The 19599-nt window shown below is 30.6% G+C and overlaps 2 protein-coding genes across 3 annotated transcripts; both read right to left on the bottom strand.

Moving 5' to 3' along the window:
• Positions 1-871: 871 nt before the first annotated feature.
• On the bottom strand, positions 872-1700 carry LOC111011969 (uncharacterized). The gene has a single exon (XM_022285974.2). It carries the CDS (start codon positions 1547-1549, stop codon positions 1010-1012), a length of 540 nt encoding a protein of 179 aa, XP_022141666.1. The 5' UTR covers positions 1550-1700; the 3' UTR covers positions 872-1009.
• An 8854-nt stretch (positions 1701-10554) lies between these two features.
• LOC111011997 (E3 ubiquitin-protein ligase SINA-like 7) lies at positions 10555-13534 on the bottom strand. 2 transcript variants are annotated; one of them, XM_022286006.2, is made up of 2 exons: positions 13024-13531; positions 10555-11465 (listed from the first exon to the last, which is right to left on the bottom strand). In XM_022286006.2, exons 1-2 carry the CDS (start codon positions 13483-13485, stop codon positions 10779-10781), a joined length of 1149 nt encoding a protein of 382 aa, XP_022141698.1. In that variant the 5' UTR covers positions 13486-13531; the 3' UTR covers positions 10555-10778. The 2 variants fall into 2 exon arrangements, with proteins under 2 accessions (XP_022141698.1, XP_087979642.1); XM_088123516.1 differs by having other exon boundaries at positions 10981-11527; positions 13024-13534.
• Between the last annotated feature and the right edge of the window lie 6065 nt (positions 13535-19599).

Raw genomic sequence — 19599 nt, 5'->3', positions numbered from 1 at the left:
TACATAATATAATATTTTGCAAATTTCACAACATGGTTTTATTGTTAGAAATATTATCTTTTCTTCTATCTATTTTATTAAACTCCCTCTCTGAACTTTTAATGAAGTTAGTTCTCCACATGAGAGTTTAGTTATGTACTCGAAATAATAATAATAACAGTACTAAAAAAGAGTTTAGTTTTTTTTTTTTCCCTTCTTGACTTCTGGATAGAAGAGGACTCAAATCTATTGGATGCCAACACTAAATCTCTTGCGCCAACATCCGCCAACATCTGAGAGTATTCATCTGAGAGTGAAAAAATAAGAGTCTAGTTATTCCTAAGAAAAGAATCCAAAAAAGAAGTGCAACCTAACGAAACTCTCAAAAGTATTTCATCCGTTTTCTATATTTACCTACTTCAAAACACGCTTAGCAAGGCTTAAGCAATCAATTGAGAAGAAAACTTTTAACTTGATATTTGACCAGTCACGACTCTCATACTAAGCGAACCTAAAGTTTTAAATTTCAATTTTATATGTCAAAATATTGATAATGAGACTTTTTAGACAGACAAGCAAGCAATTAATATGATATTTTGATATATTTTGATGAGGTGATTACATTAATTCTTATACAGTACGTTACATATACTAATTCGTAATAATTTACTATTTAGCAACTTAATTCATTATTTATCAATCAACGTAAGCATAACTCAATAGATTAACACATATATCTCCGACTAAACGATCGTGAGTTCGAATCAGCATCGCTTACAATTTTCACCGAAAACATTCTTTTAACATTACTAATAATAAGAACATAACTGTACATGCAACGAGTTTGGGCATACACAAATACACTCTTCTAAACATATGAAATCCCAGAGTCTACATTAACAATGTCTAATTTCATTTCATAAAAATCAATGAACAAATGGGTTTTCCTTTTGGTAATTTTGAAAAGGAAAGAACACCATATGTAAATAAAGAACAAATTAGTTTTTAGGATCAAGTTTCCAATTTGCCATTATCTCAAAAGTATGGGCTCTTCAACAATGGTTTCCAATAACGGCTTCCTGGACCTGCACATAGACCTCCGATGCTTCATCTCCGGCGAAGAAAATTCCTCCACATCATCCAATTTCAACTTCCCTTCCGATTCCGATTCCTCTGCCGAGACATTAACAGATCCTCCTCCTCCTCCGCCGCCGATGACGACGGCGACCGGGGGCTTCTTCCGGGCGGAGACCCGCTCGGCGGCGAGGAACATGGCCCCCATGTCGGCAACCGAGATCACCGAATTGAGCTTCTTCATCGGAAACATGAGGTACAAATTAGCCATCTCGAGGTCCTCATCCGCCGCCAGAGCAGAGAATCTCCGGCCAACGCGCAGCGACTGGGAATTCACGACGAAGAAATTGGGCATCTCCAGCATCAGCTCCGCCGCCTTGAGCGGCTCGTGAAATTGGCGAATTTCGCCGCTCGGAAAAAGCACCGCCGTCGTCGCCGAGCTCGAGCTTTTCCCTCCAATTGGAGTCGAAAGTGTACAAGAGATGTAATTCCCCATGATTAATTAACTATTGTTGAAGAAGAAGAAGAAGATTTAATTAATTTGTGAACGATTCGAAATTTTATATATAGAGATTAGAGAGAGGTGGAATTATGAGATCATGTGATTTCATTGGAAAAGTGTTGAACTCGGAAATGAGGAATCGGTTGAATTTCAAACCAAAGTGAAGCCCAGTTGTTGTTGTTGACAATTATTATTGCTCATTCCGCGTGGAGCCACACGAAATAAATTAAATAAACAGAAATACCATCTTTATGAAAACCAATAATATATATATATATATATATATATATATATATATATATATATTTGTTGGGTTTATTAAATTTTAGTTTATGGAAATGATTTTGGGTGCAACTTGAAATTAAGAGCGTTTTAATTTGTCAAATTACATTTCAGCATGCGAAGCTTTTGGTGCTATCCATAAACTGAGGTCAACCCATTGCAAATATTATCCAAGAGATGGGTAAAGATTTTTGTTTGTAGAAGTCTTTTTTTTTTTTTCCTTAATTACTTTCACTCCTAACTATCAAACATTTACCCATATTTTAGCAGCGGTTAGTTTTTCAGGAAATTGCACAAATCGTGGTGGTTGAAAGTTAAACTCTCAATCTTGTTGAAATTGAGCAATATTATTGTTGAATCAGTTAAAAAAAATAGTCGTTTAGGCAAACTTCTTGAAAAAATTCATGATTTTGATAAGAAGAAAAAAATGAAAAAGGAAGGCGGCGGTGACATCCGAGCTTTGCGTGACTGTAAAATGAAGGCAGCGGCGGGTGTCACTGTCGGTTATTTGTATAATAGGCGTGCCGCGTCGCGAGGCTGTACAGCGACTCGGTTATTGCGTTGCGGCGGTGGCAACGGCCACGGGCATGCCTATATTCCACCAACAAAATTTTCTAATACTCTTCAATCCAAAAATTCGATCAAAGCAATAGATCTCCAAACAACACCCAAAATTAGAATTCAATGTGCACAAATTTTCAAAATCAAAGTTTGTGTATCTCCCTCGTTCAATTTCAAGGTATTTACATGAAGTATCGATAAATGTTCTTGTCATGAATTTAAATTCACGGTTATTCTCCAAATTGAAGGCGTAAAGTACCTATTAAGGATAAAATACAACTGTACGTACATATTTTAACGTTTAGATTAAGTTCAACTGCATTAATGACTTCGTTCAGTAATTTTTCGAGCAACTTATCCAAATTTGCTTATGAACTTTATCCTTTGGGGGTCGATGCACGTGCACATGACTTTCTGTGGAGTTGATGATTACATGTCTCTCGACTAAAATCATGTCTTCATCAACTCTCAACTAAGATTTTAAATGTTAATATCGTTAAGGTCTCAATTTTATAAAAATATCAATAGAAATATTGATAAAATTTATAACAAATATTTAAATTAACAAATTATCCTCCGTTGTTATAGAATAAATTTAAAGAAAAATCATCTTTCGCACCGTTCCTAAGTGATTTATTATTTTATTACATAGATTTTACATATTTTTAAATATTGTTGATCGGACAAAAAATAAATGGTATAACAAAATTTTTCCACCTATGTAGGACTAGATATTTTTTTCATCTCGCTTTCATAAGCTCATTTTGGCACTGCTTATTGCATCATCTTTATTAAAAATATTGAGAAAAATGCAGAAACATATATATATATATATTAATTAAGAGCTTTCAATTTTTTTTTAGTATTTTTATTAATCATTTGTGTTTACATTATTCAAATCTTTTGCATGTCATGTCATGTGAGTCATAACCCCACGTTATTGGAATAATTATCATTTATTCTTAATAATGCTTTCTCGGCTTTCTACGTTTCATCGATTTGGTCTATTGTGGAATATGATGGGTAGTTTAGTCATTTGCTTTCGTATTTTGCTGCCCTATTCTCGAGCCGATGCCATTTTTTACTTTCCAAAGGTCTCCGTTAAGAGGGATTTTTCAGGATAGCAATCTATTGTTTATTATTATTATATTTTTAATAACGAATGAGACAGGTTAAATCAACCTCAAAATTATTTGAACTAGAGTTTTAGGTCAGTAAGAGACGAGAGATGACTCCATCTTTTTCGAGTACAGCATGTGAAGGTGGGGGGATCGAAGTCACAACCTCGTGGTTGGAGATAAATATTAATTATTGTTGAATTATGCTAGTTTTGAATTGCCAAATATGATCAATAGAAAGGGAAATGATTTTGACAATGTCAAAATTGAAGTTTAATTGCGTTCATCGATAGTTAGTGAGTTTTTCTTTTTGTTTTTTTTAAACTGATATTTAGTGAGCTAGTAACTTATTTGGATATAAATACTTTAAGTAATCATTTTTATTTGAAATGAATATAAGTTTTAATATGCACATAATTTCATTCCTTGTTTTCTTCGTTTTTCTTTCTCGTTAAAGAGGAGGAAGATGATGCTTTGAGAAGTATTACGTGAGTTTGAAAGGTTACCAATATTTTCAGAACAAACAAACTTATACAAATTTATTTGTGTTATCTCTAGCGGTCTAATTTATATATATCATAGAAATTCATGTATAATTAAATCAATGGAAATTGTATAATCATATGATAAACTACCAACTACTTTATAAAATAATGGGAGCTTTATAATAATTTAAGGAAGCAAGATGAGCAAAGGAAAACATAACTAAAATATCATACTATTAAGATGCATATAGTGAAAAAAGATGCATGTGAAGAGATAATCTCGTCTTAAAATAGACTAGGTCGTCCCTGTGACATTAACGGATATATGAAGATTGATTTTTATATCAAGATTGAAAGTTAAAATATAGTATTTGAAGGTTTCGAAACTAAGTATAAAAATGTAAAGAATAAACTTATTAATTATCAAAAATAGAAAGGGACAACATTTCAAGGAGTTAAAATCATAATTGAATTGTTATATATGCTTTAACATCATATTATGTGCTTCTTTCTTATAATCCACTTGGGAAATTTTCATAACAAACTAAAGAATTGCAAATATTTTATTTGATTAATTTAAATGCACTTAAATAGATTAAAATTTAAAAGAGGCGAACAAAATAAAAAAGAAGAAAAAAAAACCCATTTTTCATTTCCAAGACATTCTCAAATCTTGATCCGAGAACTTTTGAACAGCATTAAAGGACACTTTCGGTATTTAAAAAAATATTAAATTGAAACATTAAATGAACATAATGGTCAGAAGAAAATATATAATTATTGGGAAAAGGAAATTGGGAGTACAACTGTCTTTTCTGTAGTTAACGTACTTAATTAAAATATTTCTATAAATACAGATGCTGCGAAATTAAAGCCCCCCTCTTTTCTTTTCTTTTTTCCCCTTTTTTTATTAGAGAATTTAAAGGCTGTTGATTAGGAGGACTTGATTTTTGATATATTCAAATTATTTTAGGGCGGAAATATCCACAAAATAAAAAATGTCTTTGAAATTCAACATATTACCATTACAACACATGGCTACTTATTCTATTCTATTTCATTTCTATGTTTTGCGGATAGAATTTGTCTACAGTTTTTAGACTTCATTTATGAAAATCTACATATGACTGCGATTAAGTCTAACAATAAAAATGGACATAATAAACATTTTTTTTTTCCCTTTTCGAGTACAGCAACCGATCATAGGAAGATTCAAACTGATCAGATAGTTCAGTGAGAACATTATAACCATGGAAAAAGAATCCACCAAACTTGATAATAAATTAATGGTTGAAATGAACAATAAAGGAAACTAAACAAAGGGAAAAAGTACCAGTAAAAAAGGTAAAACCAAGAGAGGCAGTAATTAGTAATAAAAAGTGAAGAAACTGAGAGAATTGTTTGTGATTTTTGAGTTTGTAATCATAGGAGGAAGTATAGTTCCATCCATTTTTGGCTCTGCAACTCAAACATCTCTCAAGTTTCTCCCTCATCTTCACATCTTCCATTCTCTTTCTTAAAACTCCCAAGTTTCCATCTACCATCCTACTCAACCTCTCTGCAAAAACTCAAGTTTAGAATTTATGACAATTTAATTCTTAACGTAAAAAATTCAATACTCTTTACTACATCGTCAACTAAATCGTTACAAATTTTATACAGAAAGTCACCTTCATCTCTGAAGTTACTCTGAGCTCGTATTTGCAAACGACGACGAGAAACAGGCAAAACCAAAACGCATGGTTTTGATATTGATGCATACAGAGAACAAGCCATGTTTCTGGGTGGCTTCTTATATCTTTCTGAATTTTTCACACAATTTTGCAAACTTTCTCTCTCTTTTGGGCTTATTTCCAAGGAGAAAACAATGTTGTTTTTTGATCTCTTGGGGCGTTATAAAGAGGGGTGGATTAACAAGACAAGAATATATTTGTTCGGTGGTCAAACCGTTTGGAATTACACAACTATTTTATATTTCAAGGAAAGGCCAAATTCTCAGAATTAATTTTTTTAAAAAAAATGTTACTTTTTTTTTTTTTTTAATTTTGCATACTCAATTGGTTAACGCGTAACTTTATAAATAAACCATTTTGATTTTGGAGTTAGTATGTGGATTATAAGCTAACATCCAAATGAAAATCCATGCTTTAACGGTTGGACTTTTTATAGTTTATTATTACTATTTTATATAATTACCCCAAAAATAAAATTTAAAAAATTAATTGTTTTAACGTACGGCTGGTCTTATTCATGCATCTTGATCTACGGAAAGTGTGTGTGTATTGTTTTTGACCCTTAGCTTGTTCTCTAGTACATTCAATTTTAAACATTTCAAAATTAACGGATTCAATACTTTAAGTTAAAAATTTTAATTAATTGTTAATTACTTCTACTCGTTCAAACTTCAAACCAAAGCAACATTCAACCAACTTTAATTGACTTAGAAGTTACTGCTATTGAAAAGTATTTCTAAGAGATAGAAAAACCAAATAAATATTTAATTAACAAGCTTAAATTTTATAAATAAATAACAAAACACAAAAATCAAATGGGTCTCTGAAACAATCAACTTCAGCTTATTAAAATATAAAATAAAGGAAAATAGTGCTTTGAAAGAAGCACTTCCATGCACGTAGGAAAAATACTATAATTATTTTTAAACATAGAACGAGGCATAAAAAATGGCATGTTATATTAGAAATCTAAATAAAAATATATTAAGTGGATATAAGTGGGTTAAATGATTAGCTTAGTTTTAATTTGGTCCTAGTTAAATATCACAATTCAAAAATCATCATCTCAACCCTGAACATACATTTTACCGATTTCAAAATTTACAATAATCTTCCTCCAAATTTTCACGTAGATGTAAATCATAATTCAATCAACAAACACAACCCATCAAATTAAAAAATACCCATTCATTATCATATGGATGGATAGAAAGGTGTCCCCAATCCAATAGAGAGATGATTTATATAACCAGGAATATAAAGATCAAATAACAATTAAGTTGAAGCCACAAGCATCAAACTAGTAATTTAGCCACAGGAATATTAGTAATAACTTAGAAAAGAACCACGAAATCTATATTTATTAATTAATTAAAATAAACTTTATGCTAAGTTAGAAAAGGACAATGGATTGTGTGGTCGAAATAGTTTGAAATTCTCAAAAGTATACTATTTTGTGTTATAAATTCGTGTAAAGTATAATATATATAGTTAGTTGGGCAGGCACAGGCACGAGATGATGATGATGCGGAGACGCGTATTTCATGGGAACAATTCAAGGGTATGTTTTTGGATGGGTATTACCCCGAGGCTGTCAGGGTTGAGAAAGAGAAGGAGTTCCTGAACTTAAAACAAGGCAACATGAGCGTGTATGAGTATGAGAGAAGCTTTGCTTGTTTTGCTCCATATCTGGTGAACACTCAGTCAAGGATGGCACGTCGTTTTGTTTCGGGAGCCGATCACGGGACAAGTCGCTCTCCAAAGTCCCAAAGACTACTCTTCAGCTATTTGGACACAAAATAGTAAACCCTAAAATCATGCCGAGTGAGTCTCTGTTAGGATGAAAAAGGTTCACTGGAATCTCTGTACAGGGAGCCATTGACTGATAACAAACAAACAGCCTTAAGCATACAAACCAGATGAATAATCACACAACAAAAGAATTATGGAAAGTATTTCATAAGCAAAAATAATACCTACGGACATGAATGGTGATGGCAGACTAGAGAGCTTGCCTATAAAAAATCTAGCCTACAAAATCTGTACTCTATTTCCCTTAACTATCCAAAGTATACTTCCTTAGTTACGTCAGTACTAACAAAGATCTTTTGCAACCTTTTCATTAATCAGATTGGTTACTCTGCTTGGTCCAACAAAAGCATCATCAATTTAATCGTTTTTTATATTCGTGAGCGTCCGGATCAGTTTATCCTCAACTAATCTCATGGAACAACCGTTTAACTCTATAAAATTTGGTGTCGGAAAATACATAAGAATTACTAATTCCTAAATCCCAAGACAGGTGAACATCATGGAAATTGAACTTGTTCCCTAGCAATTACTCATAGCCTCTTTAGACCAATGACGATGGTTACCATCAATTTAATTGTAAAATTGGTTCCTTTGCTTGTTCCACTATAATAGGGGTGATTCCTCAGTACTTTTTCTTGACATTCCAACATAAATAACTTCATGAAATTACTCAAATTGTCATAATACTTTAAACAGGAGCTTTCCCATTATGCAATCTAAGCTATAATTCAGCAAGAAGCCAAACCTGTTCTTGAGATGATGGCATGGATCTTTTTGCCTCCACAAAGACGTTAAGCTCTTCAACATTATCCCCCATTGTACAACTTCCTTGATTAACCAAGGATCAGCAACTGCAATGGATTACAAAGTTATTTGTACCAGTAGTTCAGAAGAATAGTATACCAAGAGAAATTGAAGGGAGCAAATTCCAAAGAGAAGGGCTAAACCAGGAACTGAAACTTAAATGAAGCATAAACAAAGGTCTACATAATGCTTTACTAAGCATAACATTCAGTAAAGTCACAAAAGCTACATGAAGACTAGGCAGTGTGTGGCGTGCAAACTTCAGTGCAGTGAAATGCAGTTATAAAAGAATTTCAACTCATAAACCAAATCTCATTATCACAAGAACAAGAAAGTAAAGACCACAAAGTACAATGGTGTGATATTTTACCACACTAACCATAGAGGTCCTTCATATACTGCGAAGAGAGGGTGACTACTGACTAGAACCACTCTTGATTGGAAAAATAAGATTGTACCCAATAACAAATTCAATTTTAATCTGGTTTCACAGGCTCATAAAATTTTGAACTTTGATGATAAGAGAAGAATTCAAACGAAAACTTGGATTTGGAATATTTGCATGCCTCTAATCAAAATGAAATTAGTTATCACTCCTGACATGGCCAAAATCACTTTTAATCATGGATGATGTTCCTTTAAATTAATTTTTAAAGTGGAAAATCACTCCTCCTTAAATCTATTGTTTCAGTTACCATCACTTCCAAATACAAATACACCCTATATCAAAGTTGATCTGAGTTCCAACAAAGTGTTTTGCCTCAAAAATTATAGAAGTGTTTCTTAGTTCCCAATTTGTTTGATATACAAATGGAATGCCAATCCCTAAAAGTTAAAACAAAGAAGTAAAGCGCAAACAGTAAAAGGAAGGAAAACAGAGAGAGAATTCAGAAATATAAAGAACCAGTCCTCCAAAAATCCAAAACGCAGATATTTGTTGTTCCCCAATGCAGTTGAATTAAAAATAAGATGTTCATAAATTTATGCAATCGAGACTCTACATCGATGATCATAACTCTTAATTGCGCGAAATATTTGAATTATATCAAATTAAGCGAAACGGGTATCAATTGCAAGGAAATTAACGATGTTCTTATACGCAAATTATGATTTAAAACGAAGGAAACAGAATATTGAAGAGTAGCTGGAACTGGAAGTTGTTGATTTCGAAATATAGATATATATAATAAAATCCATGAAGAAAGTGATGGTAAATAGTAATAAACCTGCGCGTTGAAGTAGACGGTGAAATCAAATAATTGAAGCCGAGAATTAGAAACGCTTTGAGCTTTTCTCGTTTTCTATGGTGATTTCATTTTTTTCTTATTCTGTTTGATGAAAATGTAGAATTACATTCAGAAATTAAAAATTTTGATAAATATATTATTTATTCTATACCCTCATTTTATTTGTGTTAAAATTAAAATATAATATATTATAAATCATATAATATTGTAAAATAATTGTTCTATAAAATTTACAAAATATATGTTATTAAATAAATTAATATTGCTTTAGATGGAACTAGATGGTAACACATTGCTAATTTAAAAATATATTATTAAATACACGTGGCATAATTTTATAAATTAAAATTCATTTTTTAAATATGCTACTAAAACCATATTTGAAAAGTATACCTCTATATTTTTAATTGAATCCCTCACCGAGAAATCTTGATTAAATTATTAACTTAATCTCTCGTTATAAGTTTAGTAATTTAAATCCAACTTTTTGATCAAGAATATAGCCAATAATAAGATTTTTTTTTTAATAAATAGTCAATATATAAGTTGGGCTATTATATTAATTAATAATCATTTGATAAAATAAGTAATATATTGATTATCATTATTAGAGTAAATCGATAACTAATAATTTTTTTTAAAATCTATGTTTTAGAAAAGATACTATTTCTTAATTTGAGAATATATTATATAATAAATATATTAAAATATAAAGTTACACATTCAAATGTCAAAGTTTATTTCTAAAATACATATAAGGTAAATTTATTTTCTATAATAAATCAAATTTGCTTTTTCTATCCAATTTACTTGCTCAACGAATTAAAACACTTATTCCTACTAAAAATCATGAATTTGAATCTTATCCCCACTAAAAAGAGTTCTGTTTGTTCCACACATGTTCTCTTAAACTATTTTCTCAAACGAAGATGCAGATGAACAAAAAATCAAAAGAACTTAAATAAATATACAAAGGAGTTCTCATTATTGGGCCATGGAAAAGTTTTCCATCTAAAAGAGTTCATAAATAAACCAAGGAAATGGAGGACTTATATATACAAACTATACAGCATAAATGAGCTTTTAAGATGACCTTGTTTTCCATGATATATACAATATTAACACTGATGCACAAATTTATATACAAATTCATACAAACAACACAATATATCCGTTTTGACTCACCCCTGCCTTTCATCTATGCATACCGGGGACGAACCGTCTCTCCATATGCATATATCCAACTTGATCTGGCCACGAGAGTCGAATAAATCACTTGGAATCAAAAGGAACCTCGTTGAGTGGCAGCAATCGGATGACGACTTAATGTTCTTCATGGAAGAATGTAAAAAGAGGGAGAGATCCTGAGTTTCTGCCTTTAGATCATAAGTAAATGCTTCCTTCAAAAAATTAGGCCTAAGGCAACAAACTTTAACAGCACTTCCCAGATGTTCAAAACTATTGCTGAGAATAAAAAGAATACCATCATCCTGTTCTTGAAGAATGTGGTAACTGTCATCAGTTTTTAAGCAAATGGTGAAGCTGGAACTGAACTGGAAGTTGGTAGCAGAGTTTTTGTGTTTACTGCTGAAATGTAGTGATAACTGCTTAGATGAGGCCGTAAAGTTGCAATCAGAAAGGGGGCATAAACAAGGGGCATATAGGCATGTCTTCTCATGCTCACTTTCATTACCATAACTAACCATCTCCTTGCATCCATACTGTGATTGTTTGCACGGTAATTTAATCGATTCAAGAACCTTCTCAACGGCTCGACAACGATTATAGCCAATAGGCCAAGAGCAGGATGCACATTTATTCTTAAGTTTGTTGCAGCAGGAAGAACATGCAATATGCCCATTCTCACACTGAATTCCATGAAATCAATAAAAATACTGTTATGTCGGGACAATGTTGATATGTGATATGACTGAACAAAACAGACAATTGTTAGATAATGATGTCTACAATTCACATAATCAGTCCATGTGATTTTATGCTTCTCAGTAGATATTCGATCTACTCGAACAGTCATAGCTTCATTGTCGATATAAATGAAATATGTCATATTTACTTTTCATGCACACTAGCATATTACTGGCGTTTAAGAGCAAAATTAAATTCAGACATGATGAAGTGATGAACTATACATCCAAATAAAGAAAAAATAAAATTGAAGAGAAAAACTACAAACTCGCCATTGGATTTCTAAAGAAAAAAAAAAACTTTGGGTAGAAAGATCGTGCTACATTAAAAACATTTTACTAAGAATCTAACTTCATTGAAGAGGGGGAAATTTGACTAAGAGGTCAAACATGCCCCCTCCCTTTAATTAAAAATCTATCTTCATGGAAGAGGGCGAAATTTGACTAAGAAGCTCTGTTTCCCTTATTGCAACTCAAAAACTTAATGAGAACTCCAAGTGTCCACAAGAAAAAAGGCAGTCATCTTTACCAAGATCAAATGTTCTGGGATTGGCATTCTGATTTCTATTCCTTTTTTTTTATTTGATATACGTGAGTGTCTGGACCAGCTTACGCGCACTTCGACTAATCTCACGGGACAAGTGCCTGATCCTACAATATTTGGTGCCGGAAAACACATAGGAATTACTAATTCCTAAGGTAGGTGGCCATCATGGGATTTGAGATTTCTATTACATTATAAGGAAGTAAAATGAGATAGCTGATCAAGATATTCAACATACTAAAGAAGTTATAGGTGGTCTCAGTACACATTGAAGCTGAGGAGATCCTTATTCATACTGAATACAAATACTTTCATACATCAATTGGCACGAGGAAGGATCCTATTTAGTATGATTTAGAGCCAAAGGAAAGACCCATGAACAGCAAAGCTTCCAATTTGTTTCCAAACCGAGCCACACTACTGAATTTTTACAGGCATTCTAATCTATGCAACCTCATCCAAATAACTTCTACGGACATTTTGCACTCTACTAGAATAGCCAAAAGTCTTGAGGAATGGCCGACCACGACTTGCACCACAAATCTCCCTTCTCTCGGATGTTCAATCTCAATACTGGCCAGAATAAACCCACAAAAATTACCCCTAATCTCTAAACATGCTTCTAAATAATCGAGCATGCTAGTAGTTTTCGTAGCACACTGAACAAAACCCCACAATTTTCCTCAATTGCTCCAAATATAACCTCAATTTTTCCATGCTCTTGAATATACTAAATACCGAACTTAAGAGAGCAGCCCCCTCATATCTGCCCAACGAACTAAACCGAACCCAACACATACCCTATAAGTTAATTAATCAAAATTTTCAAATCCATCTGATCTTTTGAACACCCCTATACATATACAGGATCAACGAACTAAAAGGTCAACTGGGAATCGAAGTAAAGTGTAGGACAAAATTACAAACAGAAGTATGGAGAGATTGAGGAGAGCGGACCTGGAAGATGGGGACGGTCAAGGGTTCGCAGCAAATGGAGCAATCCAACACTTCTGGGTCAATCAAGAACATCGGAACAGAGCCGCCGCCGTTTGTCTTTAGGGTTTTGGAACAGGACGTAACCGACCACAGTGCCTTTTTAGTAGCGCCCTCTGGCACTTGTTGGTGTATTTCATGAATCCGATGTCGCTTCCTCTGGTCTAATTCCTCGGTCTCAGTTTGTTCCTTGTCGGAATCGAAGGCCTCGCGTGGTTCATTCTGGTGGGGATAATCAACTGTGGCGTTGATTCGAGAAGAGGGCCTCCTCCTCTTCCCCGTAGGACTACTTGGGCCGCCGTCTTCGCCGTCGTCTTCTCCACCAACCGAGAACTTCGCCATTTTCGATGCGATGCCCCTTCTCCCGCGAGGAACAGGAAGAAGATCGTTATCTGAAAGATGGCCACGCATCCTCTTCCATCGCATCAAGCGGGATGGGAAAACTGTACACAGACCACTTTTTATTTTCTTTTTTGTTTTAATTTGCTCCTTTAAACTTTAATTTTGATGTATTATAATTCTCAACTATGTCACCAAAAAAAAAAAAAATGTATTAAACTTTTGGTAACGAAAAATTAATGAGTTATTAAGGTATGACTCCATAACCAATCACTCGTTTAAAAGCCAAATAATTACAACTAGCGATTTCCAAATCCAAACAATAGTTAACTCGTAGATGGAGTAGTATATGAAGGTAGAAGAAGGCGATGGTGAAACTTTATATCAATAGATTTTTACTATTTTTTAATTTTGTTATTTTTGGTCCATGTTGGGTTTGAGGTATTATTTTCTTAGACACTTATTTTTTAAATTTATTATGTCACTTAATTTGGGGTAATATAGTTTTTTAACTTCCTTTCGAGATTAAGGATTTAATTTTGTGAACATATGGATGAATTTTAGTTTTTCTTAGAATGAATTCTATGGCAATTACCGTTGTTTGTAATTCTTGATCTTGGTCGCAAGTTGAAACATTCAAGTTGGATTTGATTGACCTTTTTTTTATGAAGAGTTCAACGCCTTGAGTAGGGAGCTAGTTCACTTTACCTAAGACCAACAAGATAATCCATAATCTAATCTCTTTCTTGAGATTGTGCCAAATTGGGGTTTTAGGTTTTGATAGTTGGGATTCTTTGATGGAAGGGTTTTTATCTGCAACTTCCTAAGGTCTCCTATCATATTTTTTATCAATATATTTGACATATGGTCATGCTATTTGAATTTGTCACGTGGAAAGAGTGGATTTCATTAATGAGTGAATCATATTGTTTTCTTAATTGGTGGGTTGGAATTCATGTGTTAAATAGCATCTCAAGTAGCATATAATAATTTTTTAACAATAAGACCTAATTGAAAATTTTTAATACATTAAAAGTAAAATTGAGAATTTTAAAGTATTAAGAATCAATTTGAGAATTAAATAAAAATTTAGGTGCGTTTGGTTGGTGATGTGAAAAGGGTAAATTTAAAAATAAATGATTCAATAAAAATCAAAGTTGTATTCATTATTTTAGGATATTTGTTTGGTGGTAGATTTAGAAATTTAATCTCAATTTAAAAAGTTGTCTGGAGTATTTAATAATTTATTTACTAACTAGTGGTAATTACCAAATAAATATTTAGTTTAACCTAAAATAATATTAATTAATTTATTAACCTATATGTTATAGATTTTGTAGAACTACAATATTATATAAGTTACAATATATTATATTTAATAAACTAAATTTTAACGCTGAGTTTATAATCTGAAATAATATATTTGTCACGTTTTTTTTTTTATTCTGCATTTTAGAAGTTTTAAATTTAACATCTGAAAATAGTGAAAATATAAAAAATATAGTTTTTATAATTTTTACTCAGTTTGAACCACATAAGTTAGTTTTAAAAACAAATATGTCAAAACAGATTATATTCACTTACTTCATTTGATTGAATGAATCTGAAAACAAGAAACATCATTTGGATAATTATATGGTCTATTTGGATAATTTTCTACGAAGAAATGTAACTGGTTTTTTTAATTTAAAAACTAATTAAGTAGCTGCAAAGTTTAAAGTACAAGAGATGAATAGGTAATTGAACATAAGATATACTTAGAAAAATATAATAGAACCTATTGTAATTACACGTGTGCAGGTGAAAGTTATTAAATACTCACAATGAGGAAAGTTCTCATTAATTTAGATAACAGGGAACAAAGATTGTGAAATATATATAATAAATAAAGGATAACTATTAAGTTATAACAACATATAGAATGTCAAAGTGTAACCATTAAGTTATAACAACATATAGATCGTGAAAATGAGCATAACTTAATGGTAATTAACATATACTTTCAATTTAGTACAAAAAAATTATTATAATCTATACCAACTTATTTAAGATTGATACAACTAATCAACAATAATTAACAACTTTTACCTAATTTTGATTTCACAATTTGAATAATTTTGTAGGTACATCATTTTTCTTTCATGTATAATACTTCCTTAATTTTCATTTACCCGTTAAACTGAGCATAACTCAACTGATTAAAATACTTATTTCTGACCAAAAGATTGTGAGTTCAAATCCATATCGCACCAAATGTACTAAACAAATTCTCATTAATAATAATCATCTATATTATTACAAAGGGAATGATATAAATCTATACTATATTAAAATGGAAGGATATCGGAAAAACATTTTTGGACGTTTTTGTCCCTTCCTTAATTTATTAATTTGCAAATTATACCATCAATAATTTATTATAAATATTATATTAATTATTAATTATTAATTATCAATAATAATAATGTATATGATCTAACCAATGTTAGAATGCAAACGGTTAGAATACAAAAGGTTTTCTACACCATAAAATTAAAATTTTTTATTTAATTACAATTCATATTAGAATTTCAAAAATTTTGTAACGTTTTATCTCCTACTACTATAAAAGCATACTTTTTTTCACTATTTTTTCACAACACTTAATTCTCTCAAAACATTGCTCTCAAATGTTTTATTCAATCTCAAAATCATGTTGGTGACATACTCATCAAATTGCAGAGAATACCTATGTCGAATATATATCTTGAATCCAAGGTTTGCGACGTTATCATTCCATAATTTATGAGGTTAAATAATAGTGATTGTCAAGCACGAGCATATTTTAGATCAGTGTATAGCTAAAGTTTGATTTTTTTTTGTTACTATTTATTGTTTTTTATTGTTCTTTTATAATTAGTGTTTCATGTATTTAGAATGTTTTTTTAGAAAATAATAATAATGTATTGATCCATTACGAGCTCATGTTGATTTTGTTGAAAAAAAATCCGTGTAAGGACAAAAAGTATTTAATTAATTATAAATAGTAAATTAATAAATGAATTATCAACAATAATTTGTATGAAATCTGAAAAGTTTGAATAGATAACTTTTTTGTCTACTCATTTTCCAATAATATAATTTAAAGATCTTTTTTAATAATTTTAATTATAATATGAAGTTAGATTGAAAATATTCTGTGTATTTGCACGTGGTATTGAACTAGTTATTATAAAGGGAATGATATATATTCATCATCCAACACAGTGTCACAGAGAAAATAGCATTTTGATGTTTGAAAATTTTGAGTTTCATATCCAATTCGGTCTCTAAATTTTATTTTTTTTGGTCATAAGGCAGAAAGCAACTAATCCCTAAAAAATTGGGCCATTTTTCAAATTATATTATATAACTTTCAAACGGTATTAACTTCTAGAAAACATAAAACAAAAAACCATGGGCTTATGTATAAGAGAAATTATAAACATTTCATTATCTTTTGAAAAGTAATTAATGGCATGGCTACACAAAATAGTCTCTTTATATTACATATATGTAGTTTACTTCTCCACATTATAGAAAGTCAATGGCATAATGGTTAGTGAAAAAGGGAAAAGAAGTAAAAAAAGAAACTACTCAACTCCTTCCATACAATGAATAAGCCCACAGAGATTAATATGTATACACCAATATAAGAAGAAATTTCATTGGTTTAATAATGTTCTATAACCATATTTATAAGGAGTGGGAAAATTTTACATTATAAATTTTTATTTATACAACACTTTGGTTATGAAAATTTAGAAATTAGGCAGATTAAAGAGCAGATATTAAAATCTTTATTTTATCATATAGTTTTTTCCCCTGATTTAGGAAGAAGTAAAGAGGATGATCATCCCTTTTCTTTCTTTTTTCGCTTCGTCTTGGGCGTTTTTCGTTTTTTGAGTTCAATAATGGCAATAATGGAAGATCTAATCAATGAACTTTTGAATAATAATAATTATCTTGCCCACTTGAGTTATACTTATATTGATATTCAAATTGATCTTCCTTAGGTGTTCTTAACCTTAAAATATTTGACTATAGATTTAAATATTATTTTAATCTGCATTCTTACTTCTAACTTTTGTTCATTTTGGACACTGTACTCTTAAAATGTTCATTCAAGTTCCTACACTTGTTCATCTTAGTTCCTGTACTTTCAAACCATTTGTTTTTATTCCTGTATTTTTTAAAAGTAACTATTTTGGTCTATATTTGTTAATTTTTTAACACAAGTTTTATACATAATAGAAACCTATAATATAAATTTATAACTACAAAATTTAGTGAGAGAACTGTCATGCTAAAATTTTAATAGAACAAAATGAGATAAAAAAAATAAAATTATCAAAATAGTTACTTTTAAAAAAAATATTTCGAAAACATAGAAATTCAAATGAATGAAGTTAAAAATATAAACATCAAAATGGATATTTTAAAAATATAAAAATCAAACTAAACTAAAATTTGCCAATAATTCGTTAATATATTTGCTCGAATCACGATAATACCCGCCCAACTACTTCACTTATTGTTGATGGGATATCAAGAATTGCGCCAATTTCTTTCACGCAGTGCAATAAATTCCAACACCTTCTCTCTAAAAAAAATATGTAAAAATATATATTTACAAAAAATACGTGTCTCGAGTTCATTATTTTTATAAAACATTTTTTTTTTCAAAATACATTTTTAGTTCCAACGTAGACGTCTAGTTGGTCTCTAAAGTTTCAAAATGAATACTTTTGATCCCTGAGGTCTGAAATAGGTGTCTAATTGTTCCTCAAAATTAACACTTTTGGTCCTTGAGGTTTAAGGTAGGTGTCAACTTAGTCTGTGAAGTTTTAAAATTAACGCTTTTGGTTCCTGAAGTTTGAGAAATAGTTTTAAATGGTCCCTAATTTTTTTACTATTAATTAATTAATATTAAAATGACATTGCAAATTGTAATTAAATGATTATGTGGAGTCTGAATAGTCAACGACGATATATATTATTTAATTAATATAATTTGCCACATCAGCAACTACAATAAACAATTTAATTTTAATTTGCAACGTTATTTTAATATTAAATAATTAACAGTAAAAAAATCAGGGACCATTTAGAACTATTTCTCTAACTTCGGGACCAAAAGTATTCATTTTAAAACTTCAGGGACCAGGTTGACACCTACTTTAAACCTCAAGGACCAAAAGTGTTAATTTTGAAACTTTAGGGACCAATTAGACACCTATCTCAAACTTCAGGGATCAAAAGTGTTCATTTAGTAGACATCTACCTCAAACCTCAGGAACCAAAAATGCATTTTGCCCTTTCTTTTACATTTTTTTCTCTTAGTTGCCAAATATTCAATAAAGATAAAATGATAAAATTTCTTAACCAATCATTAAAATAGATACTTTAAAAATATAAGAACTAAAATGAATAAAATTAAGTTAGTGTAGAGATCGAAACAATATTTAAATCTATAATTATTTATGATCTATCACTTTTTTTTTCAGTAAAAAGCTTTTTTTATCCGTTTTTTTTAAGTAAAAAGTTAATAACATAAACAAAAGTTACATTTTATTATTATTGTGAAATAATCCTCCAAATCTGTCATTTCATATTTTATTTTATAGAAAGATATAATGATTTTTAAATTAATACATAATATCTAGAAAAGCTAAATTTAGCCAACTGAATTTCATTGCGTTAGAAAGTAGTATTATTTTAATGAATTAGCAAAAAATTATTAATTAATTTACAACTTGATATAACTCAATTTGTCAAATTATATATAACCTCTACTTATAAGTTAATCTATTAAAAAATTTCAACAACTTAATCTATTCCAAAATTTCAACTAAAATACGACTGCTCTTGATAACCGTGAGTAAGTTAAAAAGACTTGTAAAATAAAGATTGAATACCCAAAAGAGTAAGTCAGGCTCAATCCGATCTATTTAGTTTCAAGTTGAGCAATCGATTTTGTGTACTTGTTGAAAAGTGAAATTCAAGTATTGATAAGCGTTCAATGGAGGAAATCGTTATTCAACTACTTTACACATTTTGTGATTATCGACGCATAGATTAAGCAGTTATGGTAGTAGAGAATTGAGCGGTTATGAGACAATTATTGTCTAAGATTTGGTCGGAGTAATACATTGAACTTTTAGGTCGAGGAATAGCTCGGAC

Source organism: Momordica charantia (genome assembly GCF_013281855.1).
Source record: "Momordica charantia cultivar OHB3-1 chromosome 4 unlocalized genomic scaffold, Mcharantia_2.0 BLBB01000004.1, whole genome shotgun sequence".
In the NCBI taxonomy this organism is placed as follows: Eukaryota; Viridiplantae; Streptophyta; class Magnoliopsida; order Cucurbitales; family Cucurbitaceae; genus Momordica; species Momordica charantia.
The sequence above is the reverse complement of the archived record's forward strand: the minus strand, read 5'-3'. Positions and strand labels throughout refer to the sequence as shown.

Coding starts and splice junctions, on each gene's coding strand:
- LOC111011969 (XM_022285974.2), bottom strand. CDS start 1,549: ATGGGGAATTACATCTCTTGTACACTTTCGACTCCAATTGGAGGGAAA.
- LOC111011997 (XM_022286006.2), bottom strand. CDS start 13,485: ATGCGATGGAAGAGGATGCGTGGCCATCTTTCAGATAACGATCTTCTT. Junction 11,466..13,023: donor TGACCGTCCCCATCTTCCAG/GTCCGCTCTCCT, acceptor CATGGAATTCAG/TGTGAGAATGGGCATATTGC.